The sequence below is a fragment of the Hyla sarda genome, chromosome 1, assembly GCF_029499605.1.
Source record: "Hyla sarda isolate aHylSar1 chromosome 1, aHylSar1.hap1, whole genome shotgun sequence".
Classification (NCBI taxonomy): domain Eukaryota; kingdom Metazoa; phylum Chordata; class Amphibia; order Anura; family Hylidae; genus Hyla; species Hyla sarda.
In genome coordinates, this window is record NC_079189.1 from 246,440,464 (window position 1) to 246,463,306 (window position 22,843).

The following is a 22,843-nucleotide window of genomic DNA, read 5'->3' on the forward strand; positions in this document are numbered from 1 at the left end:
GAATGAGTGACTGCAGTCTCTCCATACACACTGCAGAAGGTTTAAGTGCGGCGGTGTAAGCAGCTGAAAATGTTTCTAAGCAAATGATGTTGCTTTATTTACATGTTTGTCAGGTTAAGTTATTACCATAGTGGATTAGGAACGTAGGAATTAGATTTTTCTGGTGTTCAAATGAATTGTAGAAGATGCTGCCCAAGCTGCAAAAAAACCCTTACCATCAGCTGACATTCCAGCGGAAGATTTAGATGCTGCAGGAATACTCTGCAACAGGAATGTCCCAATACACTGTGCCCATTGAAATGCTCATAGGTGATATAGACAACCAATTTAACTCCACAACCCATGACGTACATGTGCATAGCGCAACACAGAGTAGTAGAGGTCACTGGTCCTCTTTTAAAGGGAATAGGGCAATTTGTTTATCCTAATTTAAAGGGGAACTCCAATGGAAACAAATAGAACACAAATGTTTTCCAATCAACTGGTGCCAGAAAGTTAAACAGATTTGTAAATTACTTCTATTTAAAAATCTTAATCCTTCCAGTACTTTTTAGCTGCTGTATAAAACAGAGAAATGTGTGAATTTCTTTTCTGTCTGACAACAGTGCTCTCTGCTGACACCTCTGTCTGTGTCAGGAACTGTCCGGATTAGAAGCATATCCCCATAGAAAACCTCTACTTGCTCTGGACAGTTCCTGACATGGACAGAGGTGTCAGCAGAGAGCACTGTTGTCAGGCTGGAAGAACTTCACAAATTTCTGTTTAGTATACAACAGCTAAGTACTGGAAGGGTTAAGATTTTTTACTAGAAGTAATTAAAAAATCTGTTTAACTTTTCCACTGGAGTTCCCCTTTAACCTCTTCAGGACACAGGGCGTATGGATACGCCCTGCATTCCGAGTCCTTAAGGACACAGGGCTTATCCATACGCCCGTGGGAAATCCGGGCCCCACCGCTAGCCAGTTGGGGACCGGAGCCGGATGCCTGCTGAAATCGTTCAGCAGGCATCGCGGCATATCGCCCAGGGGGGTCATTATGTCCCCCTATGTCGGCGATGGCCGCAGATCGCTGGACAATTCAGCCCAGCAATCTGCGGCGATTCCGGGTCAATCGGGTCTCCAGTGACCCGGAATTACAGGCTGTTCGGGGCCGTCTCTGACGGCCCCGAACAGCCATAGCCAGCAGGGGTGAGGTGGCACTGGTGCCACCTCACGATCGCCCTGATTCGTCGGCCGGTTTACCGGCCGACCAATCAGGACACCTGCTGCGGGTGTCACTCCCGCAAGCCGCTCCGCCCCTCTTCCGGAGGACGTGATCGGATGCGGGAAGAAGACCCCGGCAGCTGGGGACCCCGATCCCCGGCGTCAATGTTGGGATCAGGGCCCCAGGAGCGGCGGCGGTGAGGGATTGACATGTATGCGGCAGCTTGCAGCAGTTGGAGAGGAGTGACAGCCTCCTGCTGTTTCTCAGCAACAGCTCCCAGCATGCAAAAAGGGCATGCTGGGAGCTGTATTTATGCAACAGCAGGAGGCAGACCACCACAACTCCCAGCATTCCCTTATGGGCATGCTGGGACTTATAGTTTTGCAACAGCTGGAGGCACATTTTTTCTATGGAAAAGTGTACCTTCAGCTGTTGTATAACTACAACTCCCAGCTTGCACAAACAGCCAAAGTGCATGCTGGGAGTTGTAGTGGTGCATCTGCTGGTTGCAGAACTACAACTCCCAGCATGCCCGTTGGCTGTCTGTGACTGCTGAGTTGTAGTTTTGCAACAGCTGAAGGCACACTGGTTGTGAAGCTCAGATGTTTTTTTTTTTTAGTGTTTCACAACCGGTGTGCCTCCAGCTGTTGCAAACTACAACTCCCAGCATGCACCGTACATGCTGGGAGTTGTAGTTTTGTAACAGCTGGAGGCACACTGGTTGTGAAACACTGAGTTAGGTCACAAACTCAGTGATACACAACCAGTGTGCCTACAGCTGTTGCAAAACTAAAACTCTCAGCATGTACAGTCTGTCAGCGCATGCTGGGAGTTGTAGTTTTGCAACAGCTGGATGTCCCCCCCCCCCAATGTGAACGTACAGGGTACACTCATATGGGCGGAGGTTTACAATAAGTATCCGGCTGCAAGTTTGAGCTGCGGCAAATTTTCTGCCGCAGCTCAAACTGCCAGCGAGAAACTACTGTGAACCCCCGCCCGTGCGACTGTACCCTAAAAACACTACACTACACTAACACAAAATAAAATAAAAAGTAAAAAACACTACATATACACACACCCCTACACAGACCCCCTCCCCAATAAAAATGAAAAATGTCTGGTATGCCACTGTTTCCAAAATGGAGCCTCCAGCTGTTGCAAAACTACTCCCAGTATTGCCAGACAGCCACTGACTGTCCAGGCACGCTGGAAGTTTTACAGCAGCTGGAGGCACCCTGTTTGGGAACCACTGGCATAGAATACCCCTATGTCCACCCCTATGCAAGTCCCTAATTTAGGCCTCAAATGCGCATGGCGCTCTCACTTTGTAGCCCTGTCGTATTTCAAGGCAACAGTTTAGGGTCGCATATGGGGGAGCCGTACTCGGGAGAAATTGTGTTACAAATTTTGGGGGATATTTTCTGCTTTTACCCTTTTTAAAAATGTCAAATTTTTGGGAAAACAAGCATTTTAGGTAAAAAAACATTTTGCAAAAGTCGTGAAACACCTGTGGGGTATAAAGGTTCACTTAACCCCTTGTTACATTCCTCAAGGGGTCTAGTTTCCAAAATGGTATGCCATGTTTTTTTTTTTTTTGTTTTTTTTTTTGCTGTCCTGGCACCATAGGGGCTTCCTAAATGCGGCATGCCCCCCAAGCAAAATTTGCTTCCAAAAAGCCAAATGTTACTCCTCTTCTGAGACCTGTAGTGCGCCAGCAGAGCACTTTTAACTCCCATTTGGGGTGATTTCTGAATTGGGAGAAATTGGGCTTCAAATTCTCTTGAAAACTGAACTGGTCCCTGAAAAATATAGAGTTTGAAAATTTTGTGAAAAATAGGAAAATTGCTGCTGAACTTTGAAGCCCTCTGGTGTCTTCCAAATGTAAAAACTTGTCAATTTTATGATGCAAACATAAAGTAGACATATTGTATATGTGAATTTAAAAAAATGTATTTGTAATATCCATTTTCCTTACAAGCAGAAAGCTTCAAATTAAAAAAAAATGCAAAATTAGCAAATTTTTCATCAAATTTTGGGATTTTTCACCAAGAAAGGATGCAAGTTACCACAAAATTTTACTACTATGTTAAAGTAGAATATGTCACGAAAATACAATCTCGGAATCCGAATGATAACTAAAAGCATCCCAGAGTTATTAATGTTTAAAGTGACAGTGGTCAGATGTGCAAAAAACGCTCTGGTCCTTAAGGCCAAAATGGGCTTGGTCCTTAAGGGGTTAAGGAAAAAGAAAATGTTCCCAGCATGGCACAGGATATTCTGCTATCTAACTGTGCAGTGTCACTAAAGTGTTAAGGCCTTTCCTGTCAGACCACTGTGAGGTGAGGATTTCATTCATAGCCAAATTGTTGTAAATTCTCAGTTTCTTTGTCTCCAGAGGCAGCAGTAGGAATTTTCGACTAGCAGATGTGACCTACAAACTGCATTCTTCTTGTGTGTCTACCTTCCATTTGTTGCACTGCTGTCTGCTCTATTTCACTCTATTACCGCACTAAAATGTAAGTGCTCTCTGCTGACACCTCTGTACATGTCTGGAACTTTCCAGAGTAGAAGCAAATTCCCATAGCAAACCTCTCCTGCTCTGGACAGACCCTGACATGGACAGAGGTGTCAGCAGAGAACACTGTGGTCAGACAGAAAAGAACAACTCCACTTAATATACAGTAGCTGAGAAGTACTGGAAGGATTAAGATTTTTTAATAGAATAATTTACATATCTGTTTAACTTTGATAAGCAAGAAATTGTTTTCCACCGGAGTATGCCTTTAACTACAACACTGGATGATAAATATATGTAAGTCTTTCATGCTAAGGCTGGCTTTCCACTGTGTTCGTGCTCTATTTTACAGGTATACATTGGAATACTAACAAGTATGCTGCCATATACCACAGCGGGACCATTTACATCACTGAATATAGTGTCCTAGTGATTACACTGGGTTAATTTCCTGAATGTATACTTTTATTATATGCAACTAAAAAGTGTTGTCTACTGCACTCCTAAATCATGCAAAATATAAATATCCCTTAGATCTAAAGACTGAACACAGTCAGTGATATGCTATGCTCGATCCATTGAGTCCACTGCTGTATACATCAACATTTTGATATATACCAGTTACATAAAGCACAAACATGGTGTGAACCCATCCCCCTAAAAGAAAGTTTTACAAATAAATATTGTGTTATAATAGGGAATAGTATATTTCACTGTATTTAACTGGTTCTAAGTGATCACTGAGTCTTTTCTCATGCCATTGTACTCCTTGTCTTTCAGATTTGCAACCTTCAACACGTTGAACATTGATCAAGGAAGTACTGGCAACTGTAAGGACAATCCTTACTCGCCTCCTCCATTTTGTTGTTTTTCTTCCATTTGCCGCATGATCCCTGAAAAGTCCTGGATTATGTTTGTCGCACTGTTCTTGTGCTCTATCATCTGGCTGAATAGAGGTTTCAAGCTCAGAATAAGAGGCAGCTAAAGGCATATTTGTCTTGGTCACACTACCCTCTATGTTCTCCGTTTAATTTCTATTTGCTAAATGTGAACTCCGCTTCAGAAGAGTTTTCTGTATACTCTCTGTAGAACAATGTTAATGGAAAGTCCATCTTTTTTCTTAGTGTAATTTTTTCCCCCAAAAAAATCTTTGGTGCTGTAATGCACTAAGGACATAACTGAGCACCTGAGACTTCTAGGACATTTAAAAGTTGCAACCGGAAACCTTCTGTACCAATGTCAACCGAAGGGTTCCAGTATCGAGCTTTGTATCCTTATGAGAGAGAACGAGAGGAAGACATAGACCTTTTGCCAGGAGATGTTCTAACAGTCAGTCGTGCATCTTTGTTAGCATTAGGGTGTAAAGATGGAGAGGAGCGGGACCCACAGCATATTGGCTGGATTTTGGGAGTCAACGATAGAACCAAGCAGAAGGGAGACTTTCCAGGAACTTATGTTGAATTTATCGGACCTGTACGAATGTCATTGCCGGCCCACCGTCCACGTGGGCAGAGACCACTGCCTGCAACTCCTACTGCATCTAGGATAGACCAGCCCAGCTCAACAGGTAGGTTACTTTTGCAGTTTTTTTTTTGACAATGAGGCGAAAATTGTGAAGTTAGAAAAGGACAAAAAAAAATGCCCAGCAATCACACATACAAGGCATACATTTATTTGTGCGCTTAATTGTAGACAGTTTATAATGTTTAATAAAAGTTCATTCAATTTATAATTTTATTTAAAGAATAAAATAGAAACCTACAATGTATTCATTAATAAAACTAAGACACGTATTGAAACTCATTCTTGTACATTTATTTTACTATTATAATATTATTATTTTTAAACTCCCTGCCTTTCTCAGAATATTGGATCCTACTCTACAGTTTCTTTATACATTCTTTATATTGCTCAAGGCCGGTTTCTTGCAACTGTAATATGAACGCAAGTCCCAGCCTAACTGTGGTTCTAATGACTCAAACAGAAAGTATCATAGAACCCTATGAGGCTTTCAGTTCTGGTCACTAGACCTTAAAAAGTACCTGTCACCAAATAAAAAAAACTAACTTAGGCCATGTTCCCGAACACTCCTCCCACCCTTAAAAAAAAAAAAAAAAAAAAAAAAAAAAAAGAGTGCTGTGTATCATACCTTTTTTATTCTTGCTCACATAGTGCAATCTCCCAGCAGGAGAAAGTGGACATTTCCCAACAGGCATGACATCACTGAAGCCTGCTGGGGGACCACTTCTGCCCTCAGATCATTGCAGCGCTGTGATGAATAGAAGACCTCAGGCTCTGTGCAGCTGTCAATCAAGCTCAGTGCAGAGAAGCACCTCCTGAGTTTGGTCTCCTGTATTAATTGCGGCAGGGAACAGAACAGAGCCACCTAGTAGCCGTTTTTTTCTATTTTTTAAACATATATTTATTTTGATAATTTTAAAAGCAAGTGAATGGGAAAGTGTCTGCTAATTACACAAGGAGCACTATATTAAGTTTTATCTGGTGACGGGTACTCTAAACTACGAAAACATATTAGGTCATTGTTATTAGATTCTCCAGATGAGTTTTTGTTTTTCTCCTATGTTTCCCCTCTCCTTCTCCCGCACCCAGCAGTTTTTGTTTTTTTTAAAGACTACAGTACCCCTCTTAACTGCTTGTCTCTAGATGTGGCAAAAGTTTGGTTCCCCTCTTACAAACTAAACAAATGGGTTCCAGACAGTACTCAAGTACTGAAATATACCCATTTGGATCTGATAGTCCCTTTGCTTGTGGCTATGCATTGCTCTACATTATGAGCACTATGGTACTATGTGACCATAGGAAAGGTTTTAATGTACTTCTCAAAAAATGAAGGGAACACTAAGATAACACATCCTAGATCTGAATGAATGAACTAATCGTATGAAATACTTTCATCTTTACATAGCTGAATGTGTTGACAACAAAATCACACAAAAATGATCAATGGAAGTCAAATTTATCAACCCATGGAGGTCTGGATATGGAGTCACACTCAAAATCAAAGTGGAAAATGACACTACAGGCTGATCCAACTTTGGTGTAATGTCTCTAAAACAAGTCAAAATGAGGCTCAGTAGTGTGTGTGGCCTCCTCGTGCCTGTATAACCTCCCTAAAACACCTGGGCATACTCCTGATGACTCCTGGACAGTCTGTGGCGTTGGTGGATGGAGCAAGACATGATGTCCCAGATGTGCTCACTTGGATTCAGGTCTGAGGAATGGGCGGGCCAGTCCATAGCATCAATGCCTTCCTCTTGCAGGAACTGCTGACACACTCCAGCCCCATGAGGTCTAGCATTATCTTGCATTAGGAGGAACCCAGGAACTCCACGTCTACTGATGTACTGGCCTGTCTCCTGGTAGTGCCTCCATGCTCTGGACAATATGCTGACAGACACAGCAAACCTCCTTGCCACAGCTCGCATTGCTGTGTCATCCTGGATGAGCTGCACTACCTGAGCCACTTGTGTGGGTTGTAGACTCCGTCTCATACTACCACTCGAGTGAGAGCACCGCTAGCATTCAAAAGTGACCAAAACATCAGCAATGCTAATTGCCTATAATTTCCACATGTTGTCTGTTCCATTTGCACAACAGCATGTGAAATTGATTGTCAGTCAGTGTTGCTTCCTGATTGGACAGTATGATTTCACAGAAGTGTCATTGACTTGGAGTTACATTGTGTTGTTTAAGTGTTCCCTTTATTTTTTTGAGCAGTGTATATGGAGCCTTGACCACACATGCAATACTTGAGAGGCTAGCCTATATTTTATAAACTCAAACATAAGCTAGGTTTACAAGCATAGACAACCTTTCTGCCTCTTGTCAATTTCCTGCTGCAGCATAGTTTGCCCTGTGTGTGAAACTTTGATTGTTCTCTTATTCTGGCCCACAAGCTGTCAGCATCAAAGAAAGCCCAGGGAGGGCCAGCCGGGTGCATAATTCCTCTTTTGTTCCTCTCCCGTCCTCAAGCCAGCTCTGATATCGTCCCTTGTCACAGACATTTTGTATAGAAGACAGCACTTCGCCTGCCAAATTTTTTAACCCTCATGCTTTTTCAGGCTCCAAAGCCCACACTGCCACAGAACAGTAAAATAAAAAGGAACTGTACACGCACTTACTAAGTAACTTACAACCTTTTTTTGCATAACTTGTGCCAAAAGCATTGCTAATCCTGATGTGTCCCAAATTTTGTCCAAAAATGTGTAACCTTTCTTAAAGGGGTGCTCCGCTGGAAAACATTATTTATTTTTTTAACCTCTTAAGGACCCAGAGGGTCCTGGTCCTGCGATATAACGTGGGGTCACACGGTGACCCTGCATCATATCGCGGCGGGCCCGGCGTCATAGTGAAGCCGGGACGCGACGCTAATAGTGCATGGCTAAAAACGAAAGTAAAAGTGCCCGGCTAGCTCAGGGAGCTGTTCGGGATCGCCGCGGTATAATCGCGGCATCCCGAACAGCTGTAGCACAGGAGGAGGTCTTCTTACCTTCTCCTGCGCTGTCCGATCGCCGAATGAATGCTTCAAGCCTGAGATCCAGTCTTGAGCATTCAATCTCCGAAAACATTGATTGATCCATTCCTATGGAGATGCATCAATCAGTGTTTAAAGATCAGTACATGCAATGTTACAGCCCCCTATAGGAGCTATAATATTGCATAAGAAAAGTGTAAAAAAATCATTAACCCTTTCAATTATCCCTTCCCCTAATAAAAGTTTGAATCACCTGGCATTTCCAAGAATAAAAAAAAACTGTAAATAAAAATAAAAAAACATGTGGTATCGCCGCGTGCGGAAATGTCCGAATTATAAAAAATATACCGCTTTTTAAACCGCATGTTCAATGGCGTACGCTCAAAAAAATTCCAAAGTCCAAAATAGCGCATTTTTGATAACTTTTTATACCACTAAAAAGTGATCAAAAAGTCTGATCAGAACAAAAATGGTAACGCTAAAAACTTCAGATCACGGCGCAAAAAATAAGCCCTCATAGCAGCCTGAAAACAGAGAAATAAAAAAGTTATAGGGGTCAGAAGATGACCATTTTACACGTATAAATTTTCCTGCATGTATTCATGATTTTTTTCTGAAGTGATACAAAATCAAACCTATACAAGTAGGGTATCATTTTAACCGTATGGACCTACAGAATAAAGATAAGGTATACTTTTTGCCGAAAAATGCACTGCGTAAAAACGGAAGCCCCCAAAACGTCCAAAATAGTGTGTTTTCATCAATTTTGTCGCACATTGATTTTTTTTTTCCCGTTTCACCGTAGATTTTCGGGTAAAATGACTGTCATTACAAAGTAGAATTAGTGACGCAAAAAATAAGCCATCATATAGAATTTTAGGTGAACATTTTAAAGTTATGATTTTTTAAAGTTAAGGAGATAAAATTGAAAATGAAAAAACGGAAAAAGCCCGGGTCCTTAAGGGGTTAATCAACTGGTGCCAGAAAGTTAAACAGATTTGTAAATTACTTCAATTAAAAAATCATAATCCTTTCAGTACTTATCAGCTGCTGTATGCTCCACAGGAAGTTCTTTTCTTTTTGAATTTCATTTCTTTCTGACCACATTGCTCTCTGCTGACACCTCTGTCCTTGTCAGGAACTGTCCAGAGCAGGAGCAAATGCCCATAGCAAACCTCTCCTGCTCTGGACAGTTCCTGACATGGGCAGAGGTGTCAGCAGAGAGCACTGTGGTCAGACAGAAAGGAAATTCAAAAAGAAAATAACTTCCTGTGGAGCATACAGCTACTAATAAGTACTGAAAAGATTACGATTTTTAAATAGACGTAATTTACAAATCTGTTTAACTTTCTGGCACCAGTTTATTGTAAAAAAAAAAATGCCTCTATGCATTGGAATATATTGACAGTATCTCAATGTATACTGCAGTGGAGATTGAAAACATGATGTGAATGAGGCTTAAAGGGGTACTCCGCCCCTAGACATCTTATCCCCTATCCAAAGGATAGTAGATAAGATGTCTGATAGCAGGGGTCCTGCCAGTGGGCGATCTAGGCTGCGGCACACCAGACATCCAGTGCACGGAGCGAACTTCTTGTCGAATTACTGGCGATGTGGGGCGGAGGCTCGTGACGTCACAGCTATGCCCCCTCCCATAGACTTGCATACAATATGTTGGCAGAAGTCTTATTTTTAAAGGAGTAGTCCAGTCTAAAAACGTCTCCCCCATCTGCAGGTAGACTGGATAACTCATTTAAGATATATAATGAACTGTGTTTTTTTATTTTTATTCCAAAATTAATAGAATTTACGTAATGGATCCCCACTCCAAGGACATGCCCCCTTTATCACATTTGAACCAGTGAAAGAACTTGGAATTCCTACTTGACAGCTGGCCTCTAAAAGTTCATTATGGACTGTCTACACATGAGGAAAGCACTGCCGTCTCTGCTCCATCCTATAAACTGATCCATAACAGTCCAATACTCCAGTCAAAAAGATCATTGACCTCTATGACTTGTACAGCATTTTCCTTTGAATGGCCCCCAGTAGGAAATTGGGGTTATACTCAGGGTAGAGAGACACATTTATGATTTTAGATGCCCACGAAAAGGAAATAATTCTACCGCTGTACAAATCACTAGTCAGATCACACATACAATACTGTGTACAGTACTGGGCACCAGTGTACAAGAAAGATATAGTGGAGCTGGAGAGGGTTCAAAGAAGGGCAACCAGGGTAATACGGGGAATGGGAGGACTACAGTACCCAGAAAGATTATCAGAATTAGGGTTATTTAGTTTAGAAAAAGGTGGCTAATAACTATGTATAAATATCAACACAGTAGGAATGTAGGTTTCTTTGTCTTCTTTCAATGCTATAAACTATGTAATTATTTGAAAAACTTTCAGTAAAGTTACACTTTGGCACTGTTTTTGGCCATACTTCAGCTGGACAGTCACCACTACATGTGTCTCTGTCATGCTTAAAATGGAGTATGGCTATTCACCAGGTTGAAGAAAAAGTGGAACTCCAAAAAAGGATAGGTGTCATTACGATAAGAGCCCAGTGTAAGAGCAAAAATGAATACAGGAAATAATCCTACAATTATAATTTGGGGAAACTGACCTTAAATATTTACTCTATATTGTTTGTGAAGTTGTATGTAAATGTTAAGGAGCCCATACACAATAGCTGTCGGCTGAAGGTCCAGAGACTCTTCTGGCATTGGCTTATTTTGTAGTTTAACCCCTTAACGACATAGGACGTAAATGTATGTCCTGGTGCCCTAATACTTACCGCACCAGGACGTATATTTACGTCCTGTACATGACGCGAGCACCAGACCGGTGCTCTCATCATGCATGGTGACAATTCCTGGCTGGTATCAGCAGCCAGGGACCCGCCGGTAATTGCAGACATCAGCAATCGCCATTAACCCCTCAGATGCCTTGATCACTACAGATCACAGCATATGTTGCAATGCGGTAATTTGAATGGATGATCGGATCGCCCACGGTCTTCTCCTCTGGTCAGACCAGAGAAGATCACGATAATACTGATCAGTGCTATGCCTATGCATAACACTGTTCAGTATCTGAAATCTATGGGGACATAAGTGTTAAAAAAAAAAAAATGTAAATTGCCCTTTTTTCCCATTTTAGCCCAAAAAGCGTATATAAAGTTAATGATCTCGTACGGTGAAGAGCATAAACTTAAAAAAAAGCCAAAATTGCTGTTTTTGTCACATCACATTCCCCAAAAAATTATAAAAAAACAAATAAATAAAAAGGTACACATACACATGGTGGTACTGATTTAAAAAAGTTCAGATCACTGCATAAATATGAGCCCTCGTACAGCTCTGTAGATGGAAAAATTAGAAAGTTTAAAGTGGTCAAAATAAAGTGGTTTTAAACATACTACAGTGGTCCCTCAAGTTATATTATTTGGTTCCGGGAGACCATTGAATGTTGAGACCATTGTATGTTGAGACCATAACTCTATGGAAACCTGGTAATTAGTTCTGGTCCCAAAATGTCATCCAAAAATAGGAAAAAGTGAGGATTAAACAAAACGTAGATAACTAATCTAGATATAGCAAGTCCTTACATATAAAAGTAAGAAAGATCTCCTGGAAGCTGTAAATCACTGTCTATGTAGAGGACAGGAGCTTCTTCAGGGTCCTGTACAGTACAAGCAATGTCCTAAAAAAGTAACATGGAGCCGCCCTTACCTGGTGTCCAAAGGAGCAGCTAACTGGTATAGGTTAAGAGTAGTACAAAACATGTAATTCCTCCCTGTACTGTAGGGAGGCGCTACCAGACAGGATTTCAGTGCATACGCTTCAGTAATACAGGGGTTTTACCAGTAAAATGCCCATTCTAATTGATAAATTCTTCCATCTATTGACATGTTTCACAGATCTGGACTGTCCGTTGTGAGTATGATTTCAAGTTACAATGATCCAGAAAAGACCATTGTATGTTGAAACTATTGTATGTTGAGGCCATTGTAAATTGAGGGATTACTAATTTTGTTAAAGACGTTTGAGATTCTTTTTAAGCAGTACAATAATAGAAAACTGTGTAATCATCATTTGAATCGTATTGACCTATAGAATAAAGAAAACATGTCATTTTACCGTGAAAACAAAACCTTCCAAAATTAGCAAAATTGTGGTTTTCTTACCAGTTTCCACACACAAATAACTTTTTGGTAAATGGTAAAATGAGTGATGTCATTACAAAGTACAATTAGTTGCGCAAAAAACAAGTCCTCAAATGGGTCTGTGGATGGAAATATAAAAGTTACGATTTTTAGAAGGCGAAAAGGTAAAACCCCTTCTTTCCTTAAGGGGTTAAATCGGACATGCCCAATCCTTTTCTCTGACATCATCTGTCAGGAGAGAATCAGGAGGCCTATATACACATTAGATGCTTGGCTGGTCCCACCTTTTAACAGATGTGTATGGGATGGGGGGGGGGGGGGGGTTACGTTGTCTGACTTTCTATGCAAGTACATTGTGGCCATGATTTATACTTCTACTGTATTTAACAACCACACAGGCTAGGTTTTATAAATTAGTAGGTGCAGGAGTTTGTGCTTATTGAATTTATTTATTTGCGAGTCTGCACAAAAAGAATAATCTCAGGCTATCACATTGCTTGGACTTTCATCAACACACTATAATCTAGAAATGAAACGGCTGTGCCTCCATAGGGAAAATAAACCATCACACAGGTCCCCCTGAAATAGACGGTCTGTTCATGTAAAGCATGGATGTGCAGGGTCCCCTGAAGAAAGAGTTAATCTATGCAACAACTAAGTGGTGGAGGCCCTGAACAGGGGGACCATTCTCTGGTGATAGCCCCCTTTAAGACAAAAAGACTATTTCTATGTCTCTGGCAATTATTCTTTCCCTGTAGCGTGAGAGTATTCTTCTCAAAGACTTTCCAGTGTGATTAGCTGTCTTTTTGTTATAATGAAGAGAACAAGAGAATTATTTTTATTTCTGCAGATTTTGTTTAAAGGGGAAATATTGCAGAAATATTTTAAGTTCCCCCGTGCCCGGGCTGCAAAAACAAAAATAACTTTAACTCGCCTTTCTATGTTCCCTTGTTGCGGCGATATCAGCGTCCCATTCCTCCGGTGCTGCTCGGCTCCCTGTTTCTTAGGCTCAGAACGTCACACTGCAGTCACCATATTGCCGGCCGCAGCTATGTCTCACCTCGGCCGGTGATAGGCTGAGCATGCTGTCATGTCATGTAATGATTTATTGTGAACTTGGTTTTGTAGACATAAGCTACAGTTATCGGCCTAAAAAAAAAAAACATGCACATGTGGTTCCCTTTTAAAATTCCTGTTATTTCAGTTGCTCGCCTATGATGACACCTATGCAGTGACTGATCTGTGACCCAGCAGATTTTGACAGTAGATACAGTCATGATCAAGCTACTTAACATACATAGGGCATAGAGGCGTAGCTTGTAGCTTCTGGGCCCCAATGCAAAATCTGCAACAAGGCCCCATATGCCATTTATTATACTGGTCTCTTATGGGGAAGATGTGCTTTGGGGCCCCCTTGAGCACCAGGGCCCCAATATGACTGCTACCTCTATAGCTACGCCCCTGATAGGGCATGTGAAGGGAAGCAGTCACTTGCTATTTTATCTGACACATTAGTGCTTGCAAACTGGAGGATCTGCCATAAACCTCTTCTATCAATCTGTTAGTTTCTACAGCTAATGGCAACCATATAGATGTATAAGTCAAGGCTTCATGAAATGAGAACTTTATATATTATAGAAACAATGGCTCTGACTATTGTAAACCCAGCCTGTTTTGGGGGGTTGTGCTCCAAAAAATGTAAAAATCCCACCAACTCTCCATTTTACTCAGAAAACCCAGTGGCCAACAGGGAAAGGGGGTGTGGCAGCCAAAAAGGGGGCATGTCCCCGACGTTTTCAAAAAAAATCCCAACATATCTACTAAGGTTTACACAGAAAATATGGTGGATTTGAGCTCTGAAAACCCCACAGCTCAGAGAAGGTGTGAAAAAAAAGGCAAAATGTAGTGAAACATTAGTAAATACTGTGGAAAAATACTTGTAGGGAATTAAAACCCACAATGAAATCTTTACTCTACTCTGAATAAATCAGGGCCAATGCTTTAATAATACAGTTCACCAAAGGCCCCCAATATCTGTAGAAGATTAGCCACAGTCTCCAATATTGGGAATACAATAGGCAGAACAGTAATAGATAAATAGTACATGGAACATACAGAATTGTCCCAGAAACTTGGGCCCTCAAGTTACAATGGTTCTAGGACAAACATTGTATGTTGAAACCATAGTATCTAGGGGCCATAACTCATCAACAAATCCTAGAGGGCAGGTGGTTCTTCAGGGTCCTGTACTGTACGCACAGTAAACCTGATACAACATGGATCTGCCCTCATCTGGTGTCCAAAGGAGTAGTGCTGGCATAGATAAAGAGCAATGCAGTACTGCTCTACAGGGGTTTTACTAGTGAAATGCCCTCTCAGGTTGGTCAGATCTTCCAGCCGTTCACACGAGCCATGGATCTCGACTTTGTGACGTTGTATATGGAGTATGATATTGAATTGCAATTATTTAGGAAAGACCGTTATATGTTGATATTCCAGGCATTGGTTGATTCTATGCAGTGTTGAAGATACATTTGTAAGGCTGGATCAGAGTATGTCCACTGTGTTCTATAAAGAGTTAATGTGTTCGGAGAGGCTGGAATTTGCTGACAAGGCTAAATAAGCCTGGCTGAGGATTAAGCACAGAGCCAGGATGTGTGTGAGGAGGAGGGGGCAGGGAAGCATCAAAGTCTCACTCTGAATCTTTCCTCAATTTCGCATTTCTCCTAAGCACTGCTGAAGGGTGACAAATGTCATTGTCCTAGAAACTGCTGGAATTTCTTACTGTTTTAATTTGCTATAAATGTGAAATGTAAAGTATATAATCACAGTTTGGTGTAGTGTTTAAAGGAAAACGGTCACCCGTTCACCCGCACTATAACCAGATACACCGGGTTATAGTGCGGGTGAACAGAAGATGCGGGGTATCGGACTGCTGTTCCAGAAGGGGGACCTTTGGAAGAACGAGGCGCCAACCTGAAGTCTGGCAGCCCCGTTCCTCCAAAGGTCCCCCTTCTTTCAGCGCTCACTTGGGCACTTAGGCAGGCCTGCCGGCTAGATTTATATATTCATAAGCGCCAGTCACGTGAGCGCTCATGCCTACTGAGCGCTCATGTGACCGGCGCTTATGAATATTTACATCTAGCCGGCGGGCCCGCCTCAGCGCCCAAATGAGTGCTGGAAGAAGGGGGACCTTTAGGAGAAATGGGGCGCCGGACTGCAGGTAGGTATTGCAGTCTGAGACCCTGCATCGATCTCCTGTTCACCCGCACTAAAACCCGGTGTATCAGGTTATAGTGCGGGTGCACGGGTGATCGTTTTCCTTTAAACGATGGATGGATAGATAGAGGAGAGAGAGCTAGATTATGCTTTTAGGAGAAAAGAAGTAAAAAGTATTAGATTAAAGACCCTTTAGTTTACACGAAGATGGTCCATAGTTTGATTCTGCTGAACTACTATGTCCACATGACACATCCTGCATGCACTTTGAGAGACATTTATCAAAACCTCTCCAAAGGAAAAGTTGCTGAGTTGCCCAAAGCAACCAATCAGATTGCTTCTTTCATTTTTGAAAAGGCCTGAGAGAAATGAAAGAAGCAATCTGATAGGTTGCTATGGGCAACTCAGAAACTTTTCCTCTAGGCAGGTTTTAATAAAGCTCCCTCTTTAATTCTGTACAGTTTAGTCGTATGATGCTGTGTACATCCAAAGACCATCCACATCAAGGTTTACTCTTGTTGAACAGTAGGAATTGTGTTTTGTATACGAACATTTAGGGTCAATTAACATGTGGCAAAAACCCATGTGCTAGCCAGTAAAACACCGTTTAGTTGCTGAAATACAGTGGGGGGAAAAAAGTATTTAGTCAGCCACCAATTGTGCAAGACCTGTAATTTTCATCATAGGTATACCTCAACTATGAGAGACCTAATTTGAAAATTAATCCATAAAATCATTGTCTTATTTTTAAAGAGTTTATTTGCAAATTATGGTGGAAATAAGTATTTGGTCACCTACAAACAAGCAAGATTTCTGGCTCTCACAGACCTGTAACTTCTTCTTTGAGTCTTCTCTGTCCTCCATTAGTTACCTGTATTAACGTCACCTGCTTGAACTTATCAGTACAAAAGACACCTGCCCACAACCTCAAACAGTCATACTCCAAACTCCACGATGGCAAAGACCAAAGAAGGACACCAGAAACAAAGTTGTAGACTTGCACCAGGCTGGGAAGACTGAATCTGCAATAGGAAAGCAGCTTGGTATGAATTAATCAACTGTGGGAGCAATTATTAGAAAATGAAGACATACAAGACCATTGATAATCTCCCTCGATCTGGGGCTCCACACAAGATCTCACCCCATGGTGTCAAAATGATCACAAGAACGGTGAGCAAAAATCCCTGAACCACACAGGGTGACCTAGTGAATGACCTGCAGAGAGCTGGGACCAAAATAACACAGGCTACCATCAGTAACGCACTACGCCGCCAGGGACTCATCATGCAGTGTCAGACGTGTCCCCTTGCTTAAGCCAGTACATGTCCGGGCCCATCTGAAGTTTGCTAAAGAGCATTTGGATGATCCAGAAGAGGATTGGGAGAATGTCATATGGTCAGATGAAACCAAAGTAGAACTTTTTAGTAAAAACTCAACTCGTCGTGTTTGGAGGAGAAAGAGTGCTGAGCTGCATCCAAAGAAAATCATACATACTGTGAAGCATGGGGGTGAAAACATCATGCTTTGGGGCTGTTTTTCAGTAAAGGGACCAGGACGACTGATCTGTGTAAAGGAAAGAATGAATGGCCCCATGTATCGTGAGATTTTGACTGAAAACCTCCTTCCATCAGCAACGGCATTGAAGATGAAATGTGGCTGGGTCTTTCAGCATGACAATGATCCCAAACACACCGCCCAGGCAACAAAGGAGTGCCTTCGTAAGAAGCATTTCAAGGTCCTGGAGTAGCCTAGCCAGTCTCCAGATGTCAACCCCATAGAAAACCTTTGGAGGGAGTTGAAAGTCTATGTTACCCAGCGACAGCCCCAAAACATCACTGCTCTAGAGGAGATCTGCATGGAGAAATGGGCCAAAATACCAACAACAGTGTGTGAAATCCTTGTGAAGACTTACAGAAAACGTTTGACCTCTGTCATTGCCAACAAAGGGTATATAACAAAGTATTGAGATGAACTTTTGTTATTGACCATATACTTATTATCCACCATAATTTGCAAATAAATTCTTTAAAAATAATACAATGGGATTTTATGGATTTTTTTTTTTTTCCTCATTAGGTCACTCATAGTTGAGGTATACGTATGATGAAAATTACAGGCCTCTCATCTTTTTAACTGGTAAAACTTGCACAATTGATGGCTGACTAAATCGTTTTTTTCCCCCACTGTAAATGCAAGAAATCTGCTGTGTGTGAATTTTACTCTTTAAGGATTAGGAAGTGAGTGCCCTTAGGCTTAAAGGGGTATTCCAGGAAAAAACTTTGATATATATATATATATATATATATATATATATATATATCAACTGGCTCCAGAAAGTTAAACAGATTTGTAAATTAATTCTATTAAAAAATCTTAATCCTTTCAGTACTTATGAGCTTCTGAAGTTAAGGTTGTCCTCTTTGATGACACCTGTCTTGGGAAACGCCCAGTTTAGAAGAGGTTTGCTATGGGGATTTGCTTCTAAACTGGGTGTTTCCCGAGACAGGTGTCTTCAGAGAGGACTTAGACAGAAAAGAACGACCTTAACTTCAGAAGCTCAAAAGTACTGAAAGGATTAAGATTTTTTAATAGAAGTAATTTACAAATCTGTTTAACTTTCTGGAGCCAGTTGATATATAAAAAAAAGTTTTTTTCCTGGATAACCCCTTTTAACCCCTTAACGACGCAGGACGTATATTTACGTCCTGCGCCGGCTCCCGCGATATGAAGCGGGATCGCGCCGCGATCCCGCATCATATCGCGTGGGTCCCGGCGCTAATCAACGGCCGGGACCCGCGGCTAATACCACACATCGCCGATCGCGGCGATGTGCGGTATTAACCCTTTAGAAGCGGCGGTCAAAGCTGACCGCCGCTTCTAAAGTGAAAGTGAAAGTGACCCGGCTGCTCAGTCGGGCTGTTCGGGACCGCCGCGGTGAAATCGCGGCGTCCCGAACAGCTGATCGGACACCGGGAGGGCTCTTACCTGCCTCCCCGGTGTCCGATCGACGAATGACTGCTCCGTGCCTGAGATCCAGGCAGGAGCAGTCAAGCGCCGATAATGCTGATCACAGGCGTGTTAATGCACGCCAGTGATCAGCATTAGAGATCAGTGTGTGCAGTGTTATAGGTCCCTATGGGACCTATAACACTGCAAAAAAAATGTTAAAAAAAAGTGTTAATAAAGGTCATTTAACCCCTTCCCTAATAAAAGTTTGAATCACCCCCCTTTTCCCATAAAAAAAATAAAACAGTGTAAAAAAAATAAAAAATAAACATATGTGGTATCGCCGCGTGCGTAAATGTCCGAACTATAAAAATATATCATTAATTAAGCCGTACGGTCAATGGCGTACGCGCAAAAAAATTCCAAAGTCCAAAAAAGCGTATTTTGGTCACTTTTTATATCATTAAAAAATGAATAAAAAGTGATCAAAAAGTCCGATCAAAACAAAAATCATACCGATAAAAACTTCAGATCACGGCGCAAAAAATGAGTCCTCATACCACCCCATACATGGAAAAATAAAAAAGTTATAGGGGTCAGAAGATGACATTTTTAAACGTATAAATTTTCCTGCATGTAGTTATGATTTTTTCCAGAAGTGCGACAAAATCAAACCTATATAAGTAGGGTATCATTTTAACCGTATGGACCTACAGAATAATGATAAGGTGTAATTTTTACCGAAATATGCACTGCGTAGAAACGAAAGCCCCCAAAAGTTACAAAATGGCGTTTTTTTTTCGATTTTGTCGCACAATGATTTTTTTTTCCGTTTCGCCGTGCATTTTTGGGTAAAATGACTGTCACTGCAAAGTAGAATTGGCGACGCAAAAAATAAGCCATAATATGGATTTTTAGGTGGAAAATTGAAAGGGTTATGATTTTTAAAAGGTAAGGAGGAAAAAACGAAAGTGCAAAAACGGAAAAACCCTGAGTCCTTAAGGGGTTAAAGGACAACTGTAGTGGAACACTTTTATATAGTCCCGTGCCCAGGCCTCAAAAACAAACAAAATAAACTTATACATACCTTTCTACGAGCCCCCGTTGGTCCGGCAAAGGCCTCACGGTCCGGCAGTGCTGACCTCATTCCACTTCATGGGGACGGGGATGCCGCAGAGCCGTCGGCGTATCGATCACCGGCCGCAGCGATGTCCAGCCCCGGCCAGTCATAAGCTGAGCCCACTGTTATGTAAGAAGCCGGCCAGAGCTCCTTACATGACAGTGGGCTCAGCCTATCGGAGACATCGCTGCGGCCGGTGTCCCCGTCCCCAGGAAGTGGAATGAGGTTCGCACTGCCGGACCGTGAGGCCTGTGCTGGACCAACGGGGGCTCATAGGAAGGTATGTATAAGTTTATTTTGTTTTTGAGGCCTGGGCACGGGAATATATAAAAGTGTTCCACTACAGTTTTCCTTTTAAGTTCTTAGTTTTCTAGCTGTTTTTGAATCTCATTTTGATCAGTGTTTTATACCAAAACCAGAAGTTTTGGACCCAGGACCCTCTCCTGGTTTTGGTAAAAAGAATACTTGCACTCGAGACTTGCACAGGACTACAGCATTCAATCAACGGGTTTTTCAGAAGTCTCATGCAAGTCTATGGGACTTCCGCCAAATCCTTAGATTAAACACCATAGTCTCATGCAAGTGTCTGGTGACTGTGCAAAAAATGTAAACCATATATTCTGCCACCCAAGTCATCACTGGAGTTGCACTTTATTATTTCTATAACTAGTCTGAACCATAAAGGTAATGTTTGTTACGTATTAAGTGCCAACATACTCACAGCTGTGGATTTTAGACCTGCAACATCCAAGTATTGATAACAAGGACATTTAATATGGTATAATCTATTAAAACCCCATATTAGCTAGACGTAGCATATTAGTGATGTATGTATATCTAGTCCTGTTCATTTATGTCAAGAACCTTCTACTATAACATTGATCAGCAGCTGTTCTGTAAATTCTTAAATAAAATGCAATTAATGTGCTGTAGTCTATTAGATGGATTTCAGATTCTGGACATTTCCTAATCTCGGACATGAAGTGCCACTTTTAAGTGGGCATAGCTGGTGCAATAATCGCATTTTATATTCAAAGAATATAGATTTTACATGGCATTTAACACTTCTTTTTCCTTTGCTTTAGGTTCCCTCCTACTTGAACTTGTCGATCAGTTTTCCCCTCCTGAAGAAGCACCTCCTCTTCTTGTAAGGTTGCTCAAAGCTATTGAGAAAAAAGGTGAGCTCCTAATACCAGGGATACTGTTGTCCGGACCCACAAAATTAGGATTAGGATGTCATATTAACTTACCTGCATTGATCTCCTGCTACAGCCATCCCAACTGTACCCAGTACCAGCTGAGCAGTGCTATCTGCTTTGGCAAGCTGACATGAAGCCTGTCACGTTGTTACTGACACATTACTGATTATCATAATAATGCAAAATAACTTTTGTGGTCCATATTTAGAGCTAAAGTTCTCAAGCTATTGGGGTCCACTTTTAGTAACAGTTTAGGTCTAGCAGTGACTGTAAATTCTGTCAACCATGTCAGCACAGTTAAAAGAATTGTCATTTTATGCTCCTTCCATGTGGCAGAAAGATTGGAGGCACCCATCCGGTTATGCATGAGAAGACCATGCTGCTGGGTGAGAATGGTGTCTGGCTTCTACATTGAATGCCGCTTCCCAAGACTTTCATTAGTAACTGTAGCCTGATAATAAGCCCAACTTGTATACAGCCAGTTAGAGGTATTCCAGTATTCTAATTTTTTATATGATTCTTGCCTATCTCAGTCCCCCACAATTCCTGTTCCAGGATCTTCTGGTCCTCATCTCAGCAGTACCTACCTTCACAGCAGTACATAATATAATTTTTTTTTTTAGGATACTGCAATACCCCATTTAAGATGCCCATATATGTGATATAAATGTCAGCAGATCCAGTTAAAATGTCTAGATGTACCAACTAATATCCTACGCCTATGGCCAGTTACGCTGGCCATATGCCTTTTGTATCCATCGGCCACAAAAACTGTGTCTCAATCTTTTTCTGTATGCACGCATGTTAGGCTCAGCTTAGCTTGCATGCCATTTTAATGGGCTGAGAGGAGAAAGCTGTCACCAGACAGGTCTGGTTGCAGCCTACCTTCTTGAGACCAAAAGTATTGGACATGGTGATTCCAACATGCCTGACTATTCTCTATCATCGGGTGAGAGAATGGTCGCTGAAATCGGCAGGTTTGGCTGACTTTGGTCTCGTATATATCGGCTTTAGCGTTTGGTTGTAAAATGTGTTTAGTTACCGTATTAGATGATGAAGAGGTGCACTTAACAATTACCTTTTGGGGTAGAGCTACTTTAGCCCCTTCCCACAAATAGACGTATATGTACATCCACTGCGGGCTCCTGCTGTATGATGCACGCTCAGCAGGTGAGCGCGCATCATACCCTGTTGGACCCAGTTGCTATCACTTACTGGGACCCATGGCTAATTCTGGATATTGTCGATCGGGCTGAGGTCAGGCATTAACCCCTTAGACGCCTCAATCAAAGTTGATTACGGCGTCTACAAGCGGTTAATTCTGTTCCCAGCTAGCACAGTGGGCTGATTGGGACTGCCGCGGCATCCCGATCAGCTGAGAGGACAGGGGGGTGTATCTTGCCTTCCCCCCCCTGCTGTCTGAACAGTGCTCCATGCTTTCAGTTTTGCCAGGTTTGCCAGTTTTGCATGTTATAGTCCCCTATGGGGAATAAAAATAATGTATAAAATAAAAAAAGGAAATAAAAAATATGCATTAACCCATTCCCTAATAAAAGTTTAACTCACTCCTTTTTCCATTTTTCAAATAAAAAAAAAGTAAAGTAAATAAAACCTAAAGGTGTGTGGTATGTAAAATGTCTGAACTATTAAAATATAATGTTAATAAAACCGCACGGTCAAAGGTGCAAGCGAAAAAAAAATATTCCAATGTCAAGAAATGCGTATTTTTGGTCACTTCATATACTAGAAAAAAATGAATAAAACGCGATCAAAAGGTGCCATAAAAATGGTCCAGATTAAAAAACTTCTTCAGATCATGGCGCAAAAAATTATTCCTCATACATCTCTATGTGGAAAAATAAAGTTATAGGGATCAGAAGATGCCAATTTTAAACATACTAATTTTGGTGCATGTACCGTAGTTATAATTTTTTTTAAATAGTAAAATAAAATTTAAGATCTATATAAATTTGGT

The 22,843-nt window shown here is 41.5% G+C and overlaps 1 protein-coding gene across 2 annotated transcripts in view; it reads left to right on the top strand.

Moving 5' to 3' along the window:
- PIK3R2 (phosphoinositide-3-kinase regulatory subunit 2) overlaps positions 1–22,843 on the top strand; it is a 79,952-nt gene that overhangs the window by 23,262 nt on the left and 33,847 nt on the right. Inside the window, exons 2-4 of one of the 2 annotated variants that reach the window (XM_056570042.1) lie at positions 4,499–4,548; positions 5,070–5,285; positions 20,755–20,847. In XM_056570042.1, coding sequence (XP_056426017.1) covers positions 5,198–5,285; positions 20,755–20,847 — 181 coding nt within the window. In that variant the 5' untranslated portion in view covers positions 4,499–4,548; positions 5,070–5,197. Of the gene's footprint in view, positions 1–4,498; positions 5,286–20,754; positions 20,848–22,843 lie in introns of both variants that reach the window. The other variant, XM_056570034.1, reaches the window with a different exon arrangement.